Source organism: Crinia signifera, chromosome 8 (assembly GCF_055691185.1).
Source record: "Crinia signifera chromosome 8, ASM5569118v1, whole genome shotgun sequence".
In the NCBI taxonomy this organism is placed as follows: domain Eukaryota; kingdom Metazoa; phylum Chordata; class Amphibia; order Anura; family Myobatrachidae; genus Crinia; species Crinia signifera.
In genome coordinates, this window is record NC_139224.1 from 117204473 (window position 1) to 117224849 (window position 20377).

General features: G+C 43.4%; 1 protein-coding gene across 1 annotated transcript in view; it reads right to left on the reverse strand.

Annotated features, from left to right (window-relative positions):
- The window catches only part of DPYD (dihydropyrimidine dehydrogenase), a 1077189-nt gene that overhangs the window by 201021 nt on the left and 855791 nt on the right, over positions 1–20377 (reverse strand). Inside the window, exon 19 of the mRNA XM_083157059.1 lies at positions 16919–17061. Coding sequence (XP_083013185.1) covers positions 16919–17061 — 143 coding nt within the window. The remainder of the gene's footprint in view (positions 1–16918; positions 17062–20377) is intronic.

A 20377-nucleotide genomic window follows, 5' to 3' on the forward strand; every position in this document is an offset into this window, starting at 1 on the left:
ATGGGGCCGGTTGGGAGAATCTGACAAAATGTAGGACCCTTAAATGTTCTTACAATTGGATGGGAACATTTTTGGTTAATCCACATTTTATTAATTATTCATAAAAAATATAAATAATAAAATATTTTTACAGAAAATTCTGCTTATCCAGACCTACAATATGGCATTGCATAAATTAGACACTGGGAAACCAATCAGCATATACCAGAAAATACATTTCCTTGACCCAAGCGGCCACCAGTAAAACTGGTGGTCTTCCTATACCTCCTAGTACTTGACTAAAGAGAATGCTGGTGACCCTCTTACTTTTACGTTATGGGAGCATTTTTTTTTTGTTTTGTATTGTGAAGATGATTGAATTTAATTATTAATTCTAATATCTTCCAATATATTGAATTATTGGTACTTGTGTATTTTGGCGGCGCCCCCGATGTCCGTCGTACGATGAACGGATCGCATCGCATGCCATGCACCCGATGGCATACGATGCGACGCGATTTTGACCGCCTATACGATCAAAAATCGTATAAGCACCCTAAAGGGTGCTTTTGAGCACCCTAATGGGTGCTTACAATGTTAAATGCACCCCCGCGCCACCCCCCCACTATAAACATGAACCCAAAGCGTGGCGAGCGCAGCGAGCCCGCGAGGGGCGGCGGTACGCGTCCTACGACCTTTTCATACCCCCACTATCCACGTCGGCGTGGAGTTGAGAATAGAATAGTGTGGCGAGCGCAGCGAGCCCCGCGAGGGGACGCGGATACCTTCACAGGTAAACGCGTCCCGTCGCGGGCTTCACAGGTATCCGCTGCGCTCGCCATGCTTCGGGCTCGGTGGCTCGCTGCGCTCGCCACACTATTCTATTCTCAACTCCACGCCGACGTGGATAGTGGGGGTATGAAAAGGTCGCGTACCGCTGCGCTCGCCACGCTTCGGGTTCACGTTTATAGTGGGGGGGTGGCGTGGGGGTGCATTTAACATTGTAAGCACCCATAAGGGTTTTTAACATTGTATAAGCACCCATTAGGGTGCTTATACAATGTTTAATCGCATCGCATCGCATCGTATGCCATGTACAATGGCATACAATTTCAAAATTGTATGCCATCGTGCACCGTCGTACGATATCGTGTCCCATCGCATACCATCGTATGCGTTATGGTTTGCGATGCGATGGGCGCCGCCAAAATACACAAGTACCGAATTATTTAATTCTAATATATTGTATTTTTTTCTTGCTGTTCCATCTGTGAATTTACTGGTCATTGTCCATACATGTTTCCTGTAATAATTTGTTGTTATACTGTAACTATAGTTGGCCTTTCAATTGTTTCTAAAATCTTTTAGCAAAATTGTTCATTGCTACTGTAAAATGGAAATGTACACTTTATTGTGTATGTGATGCTTCAATAAAAAAAGTTATTATTTTTTTTTAATCAGGATGTCTACAAGGCACAAACCAGATACAATGCTGCCTCCTGTGAAAAAAAAAGACCACAAAATTATCCCAAACTTACAATTGCAAATAAAGACAACAGGGATGGTGCTCACTTCTGTTTCATCCATGTATACATAGGATTTTCCCAAGTTCATATATCCCCAAAAACAAAGGCTTGTTCACATATAGAACTGAATATAAAATTAAACATACAGTTCATATTGATTTGTAGTATGAACACAATAAAACAAATACAGAAATCTATTCTATCCAACAAGGGAAGTGTTTACAACAGGACAAAAATCCACTTCCTGAATCAATCAAGCAGAAATGTGCAAATCTTACCATGCAAACCTGAACATAAATCTAGTCACACACGGGGAACAAGGCTTTCAGCATGACCATTTTGCAGATTATAAATGATCTCCATTATAACAATGATAATGATGATGATAATATTGTTTATTACTCTACAGAAGCACCTGCCTTGACATTAATAGTTCTAAGGCAACTTTTTTTTATGTAACCTGCGGCATATAATTGTATCAGATTAGTCACTTCTTTATATTGATCTTAATACATTATTTTCTTGTCTATATGAAGAAAGATTTTTTTTTTTCTGTTCCCCTTGTGGCACAATACCGTAGTTCTATGTAGGGCTAATTCCATTTCCTTCATTGATTGTATATTAAAAACTCATTTTGGAGACTCTTTCTTGTCTTGCTCGTCAGGGCATTGAACGACATAAAGTGGATCAGACATGTTCTAATTGCAAATTAATACTCTAGTGGACATGCATTACCAACATGTTATTGATCTGCAGTTAAATCTTACGTCTATGTACAAATATGACTTTCCTTTTATTATGTTCTCCGCCACATATTTTCCCTTTTAGATGTGCTTTACAGTAATGACCTCAATTTTTTTATTTCCTACAGAGAGAAAATGTCTGACTTGTAATTATGATCTTTAAAAGGCATCTAGATGCTACAAAGACCCTTCAAAAGATCAAAGAAATTATTGAGATTAAATTGTAATAAGGTAAGACAGACAATTATATGTAGTACATAGAACAGGGATAAAGTTTAAACATGGATTTCTTTTATTATTGTATTTTTACTTGGCAAAAAACATGTACTGTATATTCATTACTTTTAATGCTAAAGAAGCAGAGAGAAGGGGCCTCTAACCGAGGCTGCATCTTAAGTGCTCTTCCAAGTGAGGTTTCTGAGCTGTACAAGGTTTTCCATTTTCCTAGTAACCATCTGAAAAGTATATTCGTTCTGATAAGTGCAAAGCTTAATGCAAGGACATAGTTCAAGACAAGGGATTAGGAAGCCAAGGTATATCTATCTGTATATATTTTCTCTTTGTGGTAACATTTATATAAAAGACAGAGATTGTTTTAAAATAGGACATTATGATGTATGTCACTTGCTAGTACTACTGTAAAACTCTGTTGGCAAATATAGGTCTATACAGGGCCTTCTTTACAACATTGTAGGTCCTGGGCAAAGCAATGCACTGGGGCCCCTCCACACCCATTTGAGGGGGGAAATGTCAAAAAGAAAATAATCATAACATGCCCCTCCTGTGGTCCCATGCCATCTCCTCGCTTGCTTCCATACAGGTAATAGCTACCAGCACTCTGATTGGTGGACAGCAACAGCCACTCACTACAGGAAGAAAATGCTGCCTGGCTGTTCCGATCATGTGTATTTTACAATCAGAGCAACCAGGCAGCAATATCTACCTGCTTTTCAAGAACCTCAGGGGCAGATGCCAAAAAGCCCAACCCGGCTTGAAGGCCTCTAGAATTGGTGTGTGTGTGTGTGTGGGGGGGGGGGGGGGGGCTTGGGCAGCTGTCCATTACACCCATACATTAATATGGCCCTGGGTGTCTAAAGTTATTGTTGAGGAATTGTGAGAAGTGCAGTGTGCCTCGAAATTGAGAAGACCATGGGGGGTATTGAGGTGCAATTGTTTTAGTCACCTTAAAAATTACACCAGGTCGCACATGTCAAATGAGCGAATTTCGGCCAAAACTCGCTTACGTAATGGGGTGTGATCTTTCAGAAGAATTTTTAGTAACGGGAAGGTGTGAATTTTTAGTAAAGGTGCGATTTTATCTATAAATAGGAGTCTACGCTTTTTTATTAACTTTTTTTATTAAAAGGGCGAGGGTCCCCCAACTGAGCATAACCTAGCCCTTTCAGCTAGTCCTGGTTCAAGAAATATGGGGAACAAAAGAGCAGAGGTCCCTCCGTATTTCAAAGAGCCTGCAGATTTTTGCGCTACTGCACAGCAAACAAAGTTAGATAGTGCAGAAAGACAGTACTGTACATGGTGTGTGCACAGAGGCACCTTGTGGCATAATGGGAGTCATACTGTGCATAACGAGAATACTGTGTAAAATAATGTGTAATCTAGTGATATGATAGAGCACGGCACAATACAAACTGGTAGGTACGTCAATGTGTTATATACACAATAATGCAGGTGTCCCAACAATAAGTGTCCCTTCCTCCTCCAATACACTATCCTTGAGGTGAGAAAGAGAGAGAGAGGGAGAGAGCGAGAGAGGGAAAATCTAGTTCAATGGGTGGTCCTCAAAAATAATTTTGGAAAACTATTTTATTTAACAAAGAGATAACAATCCCTAAATATAGCAAATACACTCATTAATGTCTGATTTAGAACTTTATTTATCAAACTCCATTTGCATTGCCAGTAATGCCAGTAATGCTGGAGGCGGCAACTGCATGAGCTTGGGGAAACTACTCAGCACATGCTAGGCCTTATTTTGAGTTGGATGTGGCAGCGATGTCTGATGCAGTAGAGCATCATGTATGTGTCCTGATGAGACTTATTCAGAGACTCAGTACAGATATAGACACACAGTATCTGAAATACTGTATAGTAGATGTTTGTTGGTGGTGACTGGAGTTAATGGGGTGGAGTGGCACTGATGCACATAGAAATTGCATCTTATATGTTATTTTGTGTCGCAGGCATCCTGCTTAAAAGCAGTAACATACAGCAATGCTCAACAGCTTGCATAGAAGGCCCAGTCAGATGGAGAAACTGTACCAAAGTGCTGTTGCAAGTTTCAATGGGGTGATCAATAGTACATCTAAAGACACACTATACAGTAACTCAGTGTCCTTGCACAATCGGAGGCATGGCAGTACACAAGGGAAGGGATTTAAAGAAGGTATGTGCACAGGCCACTTGTAGTGTTTCTTGAAACGTGTTTTGGATCTGTATCTGTTCCAAAACACCAAGGGCCTTATTCTATTTCACTCTTGCTGACAAAATCCTTCTTAGATGGACAAACCCATGTGCACTGCAGGGGGCGGATGTAAAATGAGCAGAGAGAATTAGATTTGGGTGAGTTATGTTGTTTTTGTGCAGGGTAAATACTGACTGCTACACTGCAATATAGATCTCACTTTGAAGTAAAACCCCACCCAAATCTAATTCTCTCTGCACAAGTAACATCTGCCCCCCCCCACCCCCCCCGCAGTGCACATGGTTTTGTCCATCTAAGAAGGATTTTGTCAGAAAGAGTGAACTAGAATAAGGCCCCAAGTGTTTTGTGGTTTCGATTTGTATTTAAAAACAAACAACCTAAATATTGCTCAATTTTTTTTTTGTTTTTGCTCCTACGCAATTATTAACCTCAATAACATTACTTTCCACTTATTTCCAGTCTATCCAGAAGACCTTACCCCTCACAATGTTATTTTTAGGACAGTAGGTTGCACCAAGGTAGCTGGATGACTATGCAAAGTGAACAAAAACGTGGCAGCACAAACACTTGGCCCATCTAGGAGTGGCACTGCAGCAGCAGACAGGATGGCAGTTTAAAAAACTTGGCCCCAAAGAGCACATAATGCCAAAAAAAAGAGGTACAATATGGAATTGTCCTTGGTCCCTGCCACCCACTTTTATGTTGCGTAAATAGTACATGCACACTGTCTTTAACAAACCAATAATTTCAGCGACAGGGTCTGCCACATGACTATGGCTGAAATTATTGGTTTGTTTGGGCCCCCACAAAAAAAGAAGCAAATCACCTCTCCCTATACAAACTGGCTCAATAGAGGCAAGGTGTCATCCTTGTCCTCTTCCTCATCTTCCGATTCCTCACTCCCTTCAGTATGTACATCCTTATCCTCACAGATTATCAATTCGTCCCTGCTGGAATCCACCATTCTAGGTCCCTCTTTAGTCTCTAGCGGCAAGTGATGGTCCTTGTTGAAGAATCAATAATTCATGTTAATGAACATCATCTTTTCCACATTTTGTGGAAGCAACCTCCTATGCTGTTCGCTGACTAGGTTCCTGGCTTCACTAAAAACTCTTTCGGAGTACTCATTGGAAGGGGAACAACTTGGGTAAAATAGAGCCAGTATGTATAGGGCCTCCAACTGACTCATTTTCCCACCAGTACAGGTAAAGTCTGTCTGACACATTTACTTGGATGCAGTCACCATTGTAATCCTCCACCATTTTTTCAATGGTGACAACATCGTATGCAGTGACAGTAGACGTGTCAGCAATCGTTGGCAGGTCCTTCAGTCCGGACTAGATGTCCAAACTCGCTCCTGCCTGCCCTGCATCACCCCTAGCGGGTCATGGATCAGGTAGGAAATTTGAGCCGTTTCCTCACAAACAGATGTGGGAGAAAATGAAGGAGGAGCTGTTACTGTGTCATGGTCCACTTCAGGTTATAATCTCCTGACCAGCATGTCTTTGCATCACTGTAGACTTGTGTCTGCCGGAAACAGAGCACAACATACACTAGCAAATGAGCGTAATTTATATGTTCACAAATCGAAAGGTCTGCCAAGAAAAAAAACCTCCGTGGAGCGATTTGGTCGCTGTGCGATTTTGACTTAATATCACTTAGCGATAATTTAATGAGTGTCCCGTTTTCATGAGTGACCAGAGATGGTCACTCATGAAAATGTAGTCACTGCAGGAGAAAGCTGATGGTCAGAGAGCATGCTCCTCTGACCATTGACCAGCACTGGGCTGGTTGCGGGAGCACACTCCTAGCGACTATTGACTAGAACATGGGGATATGGTCGCTATCCCCGGCGTTACAGGTTAAAATCGCCCCGTGTGTATGGGGCTTTAGAGTGATTCGTAAAAGATATAAATTGGGACAGTAAAAATAGGAATTCTCACAAGGGAAGCTATTTTTAACTACAGTAGTTCAAAAAATAGAACTCCATACAGAAGGGGAAGAAGAGATCCATTTGACTTAGTTCTTATTGTGTATTATCTTTTATGTAGCATTTAGATGTTTCATCACTTTTCAGAAATTATTCAGTTATCCCCATCATTTGGATTCCTTTGGAACTTCCAGTCTGAACTATGCAAATACACACACACTAGGGCTAATTTTGTCAAAAACTAATTTACCTACTAATTGGTTTTTGAACTGTGAGGCTGAACCTGATCAACTGGATAAAACCTCTGTAATCCCAGGAAGCCTATAAGAAGTCTGTACGGCTAATAATTCTGTTGATCTCAAATTATTTGAAGTTTTATTTTTAAACACACGCTCAATTCATGAATCCTTACACTAGCTGAAACTGCCTTTTAATCAAGTTCCCTGCATCAAATCCTTGCTTCAAAACAACAGTAATTGAGTGGTTTGTAAACAAACACAATGTCTATTCTTAACTTACTTGGGCTTCCACCTGCAACAGTACCTGAATTTTCCCTACAGTACTTCTTTGTATGTCCTCCATTACATTCTCATTATCCACTATTAAATACTCTGTCTTTGTCACTTTTTTAAATCTGTACTACTGTGTATTTAAAGTTGTGCACTACAAGAATTAATAATTATTTTCGCCAAGCAAAAGAATTTAGCCTTATGGCATACATCCCAACATTTTAGTTGGTAGGATGTGGACTAAAATGTGGCCTCTGCTGAAGGGGTGTGGCCTCACTGAGATGCCGTGGTTGTAAACCACACCCCAGTATTTTACCACTGTGGGGGCACTGTGATCTTCTGGCATGGCACTAGTCCCTCTGCATCTCTGACTAGACACTGTGCTCATGCTGAGCAGAGCAGCGACAGACAGGGGGACTCCCAACTGCCCCACAATGCATGACACTGCTCTCTGTTGTTGGGACATGCAGGAGTACATTGTACTATCAGATAATTTGGAACCGGACCAGCCCTGTATCCTGTCAAGTGAGAGGGGTTGCCAACACCCTTCCAGGACTCTTCATTCCTCCTACAACTTCCTGGCAAGCACTCCTTTCCGTGGACATCTTCCAGAGGATTGGGGTAGGCAACCCCCCTGTGGCCTAAAGGTTGAGGTACCTGGATACTCTATAATTACCATCCTAACCACCATATGAAATTTGATTGGGCAAAATAGGCACAGACTCCTTCACATGAACTCAATTCTCAGCACTAAAGTGTGGAACCAATGGGTGAATATGACATATTCATATGCAATATACGTGATATTTTTCAATTGAATAGTCCTCAATTTATTTTAACATTGTTTTACATTGTATTTACCATTTACTAAATGCGTCAACATTTTAATACCGTTACCCATTATTATTTTTTCTGTGTTCTTGACTGGGGGAGATACTACCCCCAGTATTTTGTAATAGCAGCTACCTGGCACACCAGCTCGGTGCGGAGTGCCCCCTCTATATGGCTTGATGTACACTATATTGCACCGTGTGTACACACTATTAATCTCTGTTCACATCCTTCATCTTCCCCATCTGCAATGCAAACATGTGCAAAGTTAATCACTGTTTCTTTCCTTTGCTACCAGCTAATATTAGTACCAGTTTGGTTAGAGCTACATGGGCTGGCTATTCTTGCTGCTAACCTGCTGTAGCTCTGGTTTAATAAGAGTATAGATTATGATGGCTGAACAAACAGTAAGTACCAACCAGAACAAATGTTCTTCTCCGCTGATCGCTCACAATGGCTGACACATTTTCTGCATAAAAAAAAAAAAAAAAACAGCAGAAAAATACTGCCTCTGCTTCTAAGATCAACACAGTGTGTCTGCACATATTGGGAGATTGGAAATGTATGGCATGATAAAAATAAGCATAAATATTCCACTTCTTTTCATATGAAAGCAGGAAATGTGAAAGGTTTAAGAATGAAAACTTGCATATACCAACTGGTTTGCATATTGCAATTAACAACATTTAAACTAATGTTGTGTCACCCAGACCTTTTTGTTGCAGTATGTTAGATCTCAGCACAGTAATTAACTTTTGCATAATAAATACATACTACATTAATTACAATCCCCAAAAGGAGTATGTGTGAGCTATAGCTATTATGCATTGCCTCCTACATTTCCAAGTAGGCATTAACCCTTTAACCAATAAATTAAAGTTAAGTACTACCCTTAAATACACAGTCCTTACAGATAAACCATACTATTGTAATTATATATATATATATATATATATATATATATATACCCACAAACACTTCACATATATAAAATGTGCCTCCTGCCAGCATCTCACTTCCAACGCCAGCCATCACTGTAACTGCTGTCACTTCTGAATCACACAATATTGTGTGTCACTCAACTTTTGTGTGTTATACTTCGTATTGGCCATTACACATTGTGCCACACACCTTGATGCCCATTAAGCCTTATGCCACACACCATAATACACATTACACATTATGCCACACACCGTGATGCCCATTAAACATTATGCCACACGCCGTGATGACTTTTATACATTATGCCACATGCCGTGAAGCCCATTACACATTGTGCCACACACTGTGATGACGATAACACATTATACCACACACCATAATGCCCACTACATGCATTACGTATTACAGAATACACTGAATGGCTAGGTACTTGTGTAATATCTGGGTGCACGATTTTTTTATCGGGTCAGAAAAATCGGGTCGATCGCATCACATGCAACCAAATCGCATGTGATGCGATCGACCCTATTTTTACATTGGATCCAATGTTAAATGGTCCCTGAGACCTGATTTTACATTGGGTCCCATGCCCAATAAATGCCCCCCAGACCTCATTTTTTAATGTATACCCACCCTGTTCATACCCCTACTATCCAAGTGGGCATGGAGTTGATTTTATATAGTGTGGTGAGCGCAGCGAGACACCGCGCCCGAAGTGTGGCGAGCGCAGCGAGCCCCCCGAGCATGTTAAGCTTGATGCCGGCGTGGATGTCACAGAGGTGCTATTTAAGGTATGTGTATTGTAAGTGGTGCTGGGGGTGCCGTGAATCGCGGGAGGGGGGGCGTGAATCGTGTGAGGGGGGGTCCACAAATCGCGGGAGGGGGAGCGGGGGCCGCGAATCGCGGGTGCGGCGAATCACGGGCGCGGAAAATCGCGGGAGGGGAGGCGGGGGTGCCGTGAATCACGGGGGCCCACGAATTGTGGGAGGGGAGGTCGCGGGGGGCATGAATCCTGGGAGGGGGGGCGCGAATTACGGGAGGGGGGCGGGGGTGCCGTGATTCGCGGGGGGGGGCGCGAATCGTGGGAGGCGGGGTCTCGGGGGGCTGCATATCGCTGGAGGGGGGCTCGGGGGGGTGATGTGAATCGCGGGGGGGTTCGCGAATTGCGGGAGGTGGTCCGCAAATTGCGGGAGGGGGGGCCCGCAAATTGCGGGAGTGGGGGGTGCCGTGAATTGCGGGGGGGGCGGGGGGCCGTGAATCGCGGGAGGGTGGGTCGCCAGGGGTGCAGCGAATCGCAGGAGGGTGGGGTCACGGGGGGGCCCGCGAATCATGGGAGGGGGGGTCACGGGGGGCCTGCGAATCGTGGGAGGGGGGACGGAGGCAGGCAGGGAGACATAAGCCTCCCTGTCTGCCCCAGAATTTGTGAGGGAGGGCTTAAGGGGCACAGGCAGCAGAGGCTGCCCCTCGAGAATGGTGGCAAAAAAAAAAAGGTACTTGTGTATTATCACGGCGCCCATCGCATATCAAAAGGCATGCGATGCGATGGTATGCGATGCGATGCGATATCGCGCGATATTGTACAATGTCATACAATTTAAAAATTGTATGACATTGTATATGGCATACAATGCCATACAATGCGATGCATTGCGATTAAAAATTGTATAAGCACCCTAATGAGTGCTTACAATGTTAAATGCTCCCCCACGCCACCCCCCCCACTATAAACATGAACCCGAAGCATGGCGAGCGTAGCGAGCCTGCGAGAGGCGGCGGTACGCATCCTCCGACCTTTTCATACCTCCACTATCCACGTCGGCGTGGAGTTGAGAATAGAAAGTGTGGCGAGCGCAGCGAGCCACCGAGCCCGAAGCGTGGTGAGGGGACACCGATACCTGTGAAGGTATACGCTGCGCTCGCCACGCTTGGGGCTAGGTGGCTCGCTACGCTCGCCACACTTTTTATTCTCAACTCCACGCCGACGTGGATAGTGGGGGTATGAAAAGGTCGGAGAACGCGTACCGCCGCCCCTCGCGGGCTCGCAGCGCTCGACACACTTCCGGTTCACGTTTATAGTGGGGGGGTGGCGTGGGGGTGCATTTAACATTGTAAGCACCCTTTAGGGTGCTTATACAATCTTTCATCGTATAGGGGGCAAAAATCGGGTACATGGCATGCGATGCGATTAAAACATTGCAGGACCAACATCGGGGGCGCCGTGATAATACACAAGTACCAAAAAAAAGGTAAAAAAAATTAAATACAAAACAAATATATATAAATGTGCTTCAAGCACATGAATAAAAATAGCATGCCCCTTCACAGAAAAAAACAAAACACCAAAAACAAAAAAACCGATCACATTCCAGTTCACCTAAAAAAGACAACGTATGCAAAACGGTTTTAACATGGCAAAAATCACTGGAGAAAGCAGTTCTCCATTGGAGCATTGAATACACTCTCTGTGAATTTGACTAAAAAGCCCAATGAAAACCCCTGCTGAATTGCGGCGAATCACACACGGCGAATCGACAGATATTCACTGTTCATTTTCAGCGAATTGTCTCCACTGACTAGGGCAAATTGTTTTTTATGAGAGAAAAATTGCTGTTACCCTGGCAAATTGCCAGATTCACTGTAAAATACAGAGAATCTGAGGCATTGAATACTGGCCTAAGACTCTCCTCTAGCCTTCAAAATGTCAAGATTCCCTGAAAACTTACCTCTTCAGGCTAGCTTATCATATTCAGGACCCCCACACAACCTCCAGTGCATTCATATCGATACTTGTGTATTTTGGCGGCGCCCATCGCATCGCATACCATAACGTATGCGATTTCGTGCGGTAGTGTACGATGGCATACAATTTTCAAATTGTATGCCATTGTACATGGCATACAATGCCATACGATGCGATGCGATTAAACATTGTATAAGCACCATAATGGGTGCTTATACAATGTTAAGCACCCTAATAGGTGCTTACAATGTTAAATGCACCCCCACGCCACCCCCCCACTATAAACGTGAACCCGAAGCGTGGCGAGCGCAGCGAGCCCGCGAGGGGCGGCGGTACGCGTCCTACGACCTTTTCATACCCCCACTATCCACGTCGGCGTGGAGTTGAGAATAGAAAGAGTGGCGAGCGCAGCGAGCCATCGAGCCCGAAGTTTGGCGAGCGCAGCGAGCCCCGCAAGGGGACGCGGATACCTTCACAGGTATCCGCGTCCCCTGGCGGGCTTCACAGGTGTCCGCGTGGCGAGCCACGCAAGGGGACGGGGACACCTGTGAAGCCCGCCAGGGGACGCGTATACCTGTGAAGGTATCCGCGTGCGCTCGCCACACTTCGGGTTCGGTGGCTCGCTGCGCTCGCCACACTTTCTATTCTCAACTCCACGCCGACGTGGATAGTGGGGGTATGAAAAGGTCGTAGGACGCGTACCGCCACCACCTCGCGGGCTCGCTGCGCTCGCCACGCTTCGGGTTCACGTTTATAGTGGGGGGGGGGTGGCGTGGGGGTGCATTTAACATTGTAAGCACCCATTAGGGTGCTTATACGATTTTTCATCGCATAGGGGGTCAAAATCGCATCGCATCGCATGCCATTGGGTACAAGCTGCCCCCTCGCCCCCCCCCCGTTCCGGCGCCACTGCCATGATGCCAATTAACTTTTAAAGCACACAACGAATGGCTATTACATTTTATGCAACAAAAGAGCCGCTTACATACATTATTTTATTTATTTACACTTTCTTATATAGCGCAGCAGATTCCATTGCACTGTACAACTGATGACAACACTGAAAAGAACAAACAGGGTAAAACAGATAGACATAGAGGTTGGAGGGCCCTGCTGCAAGCTTACAATCTATAGATACATGCTCATTGCTAGGGGTATCTTGCTCATTGCCAAGAATTACATGCTCGTGGCTAGGGGTTTTAATCTCGATGCCAGGGGCTTCATGCTTGTTGCCATGAGGGAGCAAAATGCTTTTTGCTATGGGAAGTTAAATGCTCGTTGCTATGGGGGATTACATGCTCATTGCCACAGAGAAATATAATGCTCATTGACACAGGGAGTGAAGGGGGAGTTAAATTCTTTCATAGCGGTGAGTTATGGTCAGCTCAGCTGTATCAGAACAGGTCAGCAGCTATAGCACATCTCGTCCCATCATGCGAGGAAATCGGAGCTCACAGTCCTGCTCTGAATACAGCTGGGCTGACATTGCATAGTCTGGGAATGCCACCCCTCTGGACTCCAGATGCCACTCTTAATTAACGGACTGTCCAGAGTAATCCCGGATTGGTGGTAAACCTACAGTATGTCATGATCTAGGTATTGACTTTTATTCTTACCTATAAAGTGTCTCTACAGACTGTCAATGTGCTCTAGGTTTGGATATCTTCAGTACTGCTTGCATATAGTCCACTGCACAGCTCCCCTACTGTCTCTCCAGAGGTCTCCTGATGCTGCAGCAATCCCTGCCTGTAATTTCTGTCTTTCAGCTCCAGGGGGAGATTCTCTAAGAATCTCCGCCCCCCTTCGCCGCCCATCGCATATTTAATTATCGCATATGCTGTAACATATGCGATAATTAAGGCAAAGGACAGCTCTTGCGTTAAGAGCTGTCCTTTGCGGAGAGAGTCGCCGGGTCCCAGCGGCTCTCCCCTCCCTCCCACACCCGGCGCTGCTGCTGCTCCCGGAAGAGGATCAGTGCAGGGAGGTGGTCACAGGTCCGGGCAGCACTGCGCTGTGCTGCCCGGACACAGGTGAGGGGGCGATGCGGGGCGGCGGGGGGGTCGGCGCGGGGCGGGACAGGGTTGCGATAGAAGCCCATTAGCTTCTATGGGGCAACGCCAGATTTTTCTGGTGATGCCCCCCGCCGCGGTAACCCGGCGGGGATGCTTAGAGCATCCCAAAATGCGGTAAAAACCCAGATAACGGGGTTTTTACCGCATTTTTAGCTTAGAGAATCTCCCCCCCAGTCCGCTGTGGCTTCCACATTGCGGCAATTATCATAGGCTACAACAGTGGTTCCCAAACTGGGTGCCTTGGGACTCTTGCAGGGGTACCCTAGCTATGTTGCCCAGGACATATTAAAATGTAATTCTTGTCAGTGTAAGAGGCAAAACCAGTGTTTGTTAATTCCAAGCATAACATGTGGAAAAACAGAAGCAAATTTTGTCCCACACTACATAAATAAACCTAAAGATGTTATTTAAACACAATTTACAGATGTGTCCACATACATCTTGGTTTTGCTGCGCCATGTATGGCACAATTTCGCACACCTTGGACTCTGCAAAAGTCACGCTTTGTGATTTTTCTAAAAATTTCCACCTCTAATCTATTACTTTATACAAATTCTACTGCTGCAAACAATGTTCAAAATCCATCCACTTGCTACATTTGGAAAAACAGCTAAGCCGTGTTTTACATGTTGTGAAAAATTGTGTTTAAATAACATCTTTAGGTTTATTTATGTAGTGTGGGATAAAATTTGCTTCTGTTTTTCCACATGTTATGCTTGGAATTAACAAACACTGGTTTTCTTTATAGTAATAGCAGTTAAGAAATGGAATACTCTTCCAGAGAAGATTGTAATGTCAGATTCAATTGATAGGTTCAAGAAAAGCTTAGATATTTTTTTAGAGGAAATAAGTATCTAGCATTATAACCATTAATTTCAATGTATAGTAGTGGAACCAGAGAGAATTAGGACTGCCATGTTGGCAGTGGGTGACAGGGAGACGCAGAGTGTGACAGGGAGATGAAGGGGAAGGCAGTGAGAGACAGGGAAAAACAATGGGTGATAGGAAGAGGGTGACAGGAACAGCAGTGGGCCCCTTAGCCCTCAAGGGTCCGGTGCACTGCACCTGCTGCACCAATGGAAGTCCCGCCTCTAGTGTAGACCACCTGCTGTGCTTCTGTGCAATATCAATGGCGGGAACTACTGGCGTCACACATGTGTCATTGTTATCCTCTGAGTACCTCGGCTGTTCCATTCCTGCATAGCTGTAGTTCAGCCATGTGACACAGCCCTATATACTTTGCCAACAGATGTGATATTTCTACCACCTGGCAGAGATTTAGGTTTACCTTACAGTCAGCAGGGAGGAGCTCTTTATCCATTATAAAGAACAGATTCAAAAATGCAAAGTGACACAGATTAAAGACAAACTTAATGCATTTTAATTGTCATGATCAAATAGGGAAGTGCGGATTTAAAGCGGAAGTTGTAAAGCGGGAGGTACTTTAGTTTGACTTGATGTGATGTTTACTGAGAGCAGAGTACATGCAGGCACCTGTGTGAAGGGTGAATGATCATCTAGGAGCATTGATGGGAGATCAAGCACACATCATAATTGAGGCTCAAGTGGTGTATAAATAGCATCGGAACAGTGTTTACTTTAAGACAGTGGAAGATTTAATGCTGCCCCTCACACTTTAATGAAATGCTTACACTGTATCAAGCATTTAGCAGGTCCATAAATGGCACCTTGAGGGAGATATTATATCAAGCAATTATGGAAATAAGTAATAATGACCTGGTTAAATATTCACTGTATGCATTGCATGTCACATTAAACCCTATGATAATCAGCGCTTATCGCCTCATTATAAGCTCCAGAGGTATGTATTAAGCTGAAGTACAGTGCAGCAACCTCGGAGAAGCTGCAAGCTTCATCATGAAATATTTACCTCTCGCTCAGGGGGTGGGGTGCGTCTTGGCAAGTTAGAGGTCACAAATGTGTGAGAATGAATGCAAGTTATTATGTTGCTACCAGAATTCAGCGAGATGTAATGTGACTGTTTCAAATGGTAACATTTATAGATTCTTTTGGTGACACTGCAGGCCTGCATTTTCCATGTACCCATTTGTGTCAACAATGTGTTTATTGTGAAAGAGTCCTCTCTAGAGGAAAGAGGTTTTGCACAGGTGACCATGTGTTCACAGGATAAGCCGCCATCCAGAACTAGAGGAGTCCTCATTACAGGTGGAGCCTTCTTCAACTAGCCTTCTCTGGAGAGCCATGGCTCACCAAGGCTTATTATCCTCTATTGTTCTCAGCTGCAATACAATACATACTGTAGAACAATACAGTAGGGCTAGATGAGGATGGCTCTATCTTTACATACTTTTAAATGCTAGGAGGTATGGGAATGGGGCTCCTAAATGTATGGTAAAGTGCAGATTAACAATGGTGCAAATGGAGCTCCAGGTCTCCAAATAAAAATAGGCCCATCATCATGACAGCATGATAATTAGACACCAGCTGGCCACATGGTTGGCCATAAATCATAACTTGTATATATTTATGGAGACATTGGGGCGTATAGTGTTTAGGGTCTACATTCATTGGCCTCATCTCCTTCACTTCTCATAATAGGCCCTTGAACATTTTCCTTTCCACGCCCATTATTCCCTTGATCCGGCCCTGCTGCTAGGAAGCAGTAATCTGTCACACTAGCAGTACATTACTTACACATAACTCAATATGGGAGGGATGTACTAAAGAAAAAATGAAATCCCAGTGATTCAATTCCTTTGAGGTATTTCAGTGATTAGAACCCACAATATCACTAATGGAGCAATACATAATATAAGGGTGGGAAACACCTTTATCTACAAATGGTGCCGTTCTCATATGAGTGGCTCTCAGCAACCTATTCGCAGCAATGGACACGCGAGTGTTTGAGACTCTCGTGCATCCCTGTTCTGGTGAACGTGACTCCATCTGTACGTCGCTACATTTTTAAAGGACATAATTAAATTTATCTATTTACATTTATGTACAATGTCTACAGTAAGCAGTCCAGTACAATATAGGGCTAACATTGCTCCTCACCTGTATAGTGCAGCAGCAGCCACTAGATAATGGTTGGCAGAGCTCCATAATGGAGCGCACACATGCACACTTCCACCCCAATATGATAGAGCCCCTGCTCCCATTAGCTCTGTCATTTTGACAGACTGGTATCTAGGTGTTTATAAATAGACCATTATTCTTACCTGTAATACTGAAGCACCACTGTGAAGAAACTGCAGACCACTCTCTGCTGAATCAATTCCACCAGTAGCCAAAATTGGAAACCCCGGAATGGCTTTGGCAATTGCAGAAACTGCCCTCAGGGCAATGGGTCTAATGGCATTCCCTTAGAAATGACAAAGAAAATTTAAAAAGTTACTCACAAAGAAATATATTCAGCCCGACAGCGGGGGCAGGGCTGGGTAGCGGCTGATTGACAGTTCAGCGACGCTGTCCGGATAGGGTTACCAACTCAACCCTTTAATTCGGGACACATATTAATTACACAGGTTCTGTGGCTGGCTTTCACCTGGTTTTAAACTGCCACACTTCAAGACTCCATTTCACCTGGTTTTAAACTGCCACAGAACCTGTGTAATTAATATGTGTCCCGAATTAAAGGGATGAGTTGGTAACCCTATGTCCGGACCTGGGGAGAGAGTGGTGGGGTTTTTTTTTAGGGAGCGCTTCCCACTAGGCGATTTTTTTTTTATTGGGAGCGCTCCCTAAAAAAAAAAAAACACCACTGAAGGGTATATATATATATAAAATATATAAAATTAAGCATAAATACAACATAGCAAACTCACACAAAAACAAACAGTAGCACGTAAAGTAATCCAGTAAATGGTTTAAAATATCAGCTTTTGTAACAAAATAGTTATTATTATCTATATTATAATGTAAATTATAAAGGACCTGGTTCAGCTTTGTTAGCAAAGACAAAAGGTATACAAATGGGCAAAACCAATGTTGAACTGCATGTGGGGCAGATGTAGCGTGTCAGATTGTTGTGTTCCAACTGAAATCTAAATTACAGTGTAAAAATAAAGTTGTCTAACGTGTGGGATACATGCAAGAGCAGCCACCATTTACCCTGCAGAGAAAAAACATAAATGTACTGTATTTGCTTGCATTGCAAAATGGTGTGTTTCAGACACAAAAGTGCATTAAAAATATTGCCATGTCTAATTAATAAAACAAACAACTACATATCTTCCAACTGCCAGGTAGAGAAACAGGTAGTCAGTAGTTAGGCAGGTAGGTACACAGATTAATAGTAAGTATAGTAAACAGATCAGTACAGAAGTGGATAGTCAGTAAGTAGGCAGGTCAGTATACAGGGGGATAGTCAGTAGTTTGGCAGGTCAGTACATACGTTGATAGTCAGCACCTGGGCAGGTCAGTACACAGGGGCATAGTCAGCAGTTAAGCAGGCCAGTACAGAAGAGGATAGTCAGTAGTTAGGCAGGTCAGTACACAGGGGGATAGTCAGTACTTAGGCAGGTCAGAACATAAGTTGATAGTCAGCACCTGGGCAGGTCAGTACACAGGGGCATAGTCAATAGTTAGGCAGGTCAGTATAGAAGCAGATAATTAGTAGGTAGGCAGGTCAGTATACAGGGGGATAGTCAGTAGCTTGGCAGGTCAGTACATAAATTGATAGTTAGTACCAAGGCAGGTCAGTACACGTGGGCAGTAGTTAGGCAGGTCAGTACAGAAAAGGATAGTCAGTAGCTACGCAGGCCACTACATAGGGGGATAGTCAGTACCTTGGCAGGTCAGTTCACAGGGGTATAGTCAGTAGTTAAGCAGGTCAGTACATAAGCGGATAGTCAGTACCTTGGCAGGTCAGTACACAAGGGTATAGTCAGTAGTTATGCAGGTCAGTACACAGGGGGATAGTCAGTAGTTAGGCAGGTCAGTACACAAGTGGATAGTCAGTAGTTAGGCAGGTCAGTACACAAGTGGATAGTCAGTACCTAGGCAGGTAAGTACACAGATGATAGTCAATTATGCAGGTCAGAACACAAGCAAATAGTCAGCAGCTAGGCAGGTAACTTAACAGGGAGACAGTCAGTAGTTAACCAGGGCAATACACAAGCAGATAGTCAGTATTTAGGTAGGACGGTACATAGGTGTATAATCAGTAGTTAAACAGGTCAGTACGCAAGTGGACAATCAATAGTTAGCCAGGTTGATGCAATAGTTGGCCATCATTAATTAGCAAAGCCAGTAACACAACTGAGCAGCTAGTAGTTAGCCAGGACAGTACTCAAGAATATAGTAGTGAGCAAAGCTGTTACACAAACTGAAATTCAATAGTTAGCCAGGTTGGTACACAAGCAGATAGTCAGTAATTAGACAGGTTAGTAAACAAGCAGATAGTCAGTAGTTAGCCAGGTTTGTACATTAGCTAGTATTAGCCAGCTAAGTTGGTACCTCACCGGGGGCAGCAGCAGGGAGAACTACATCTCCCATAGGGTTACCACCTTTGTGTTGAGAGATTCCCGGACAGTGGCCACCCACAGCCCACCCACTGACCTGCCCCAGCCCCTCCCCTTGACATGCCTTACACATTATGCCACACACCATGATACCCATTACACATTATGCTTCACACTGTGATGCCAAATACATGTTATTCAACACTGTGATGTCCAATACATGTTATGCCACACACCACAATGCCCATTACATGTTACGCCTCACACTGTGATGCCCATTACACATTATATCACATGCTTTTTGTGGGTAAAACCTCGAATTTCCCCCTTAGGGATTATTCTACGATGGACAAGTGGAAATGTGGACATATCTAGTGGATGTCAGCAAAAAGCACATGCACCATTCTGATTTAACATCATTTATTTAAATAGATTTGACTACACTTTAAATACACTTAGGGGGACATTTACTAAGTTGTGAGTTGTATTTCACATGAAATGTTGCTATGGGCAATCAATTAGATACTATCTATTATCTTCTAGAGGGTGCTAAAAGAATGAGAAGTAGTTTCCGATTGGTTGTCCATAGCAACATCCCATGTGAAATACAATTCAAATCTTAGTAAATTTCCCCCTTAATCTCTTATTATTTGTTTAGAGAAGTCAGTGTTGAAAATTCAACATTTCTTTAATTGCAAAAATCAGTGACAAGTGCTTTTTAAAATAAAATATGTTAATCAGATATTAACACTGATTGCCAATAAACCATTTTACCTTGCAACAGACATAAAACCAATAACATACTCTTAAAGATAACTGTATAATACATCATCAAGTCAAGCATTTGCAAAATAAGCTATAATAAAAATCAACACAGAACTACCATAACTTACCATCTGGTCTATAAAGATGAAGCTATATAATGGACATATAGGGGGACATTTACCAAAATGGATTTGTAGAAAAAAGGTGTATTCGTAGGGAGAAATACACCTTTTTTTTACGAATTTGTATTTTCGGGATTTACAATCCCAAAAATACAACAATTCGTAGTCCTAAAGATGGAACATTCGTATTTGTAGTTACAAATACGAATGCCCTACACCATCGATAGGATACGACAGAAATCACCATTCAAAAGAATGGTGGTTTCTGATTTACTAAGCAGCCGTACTGAAAATACGGCTGCTTAGTGGTGTGAAACACCCACGCAAA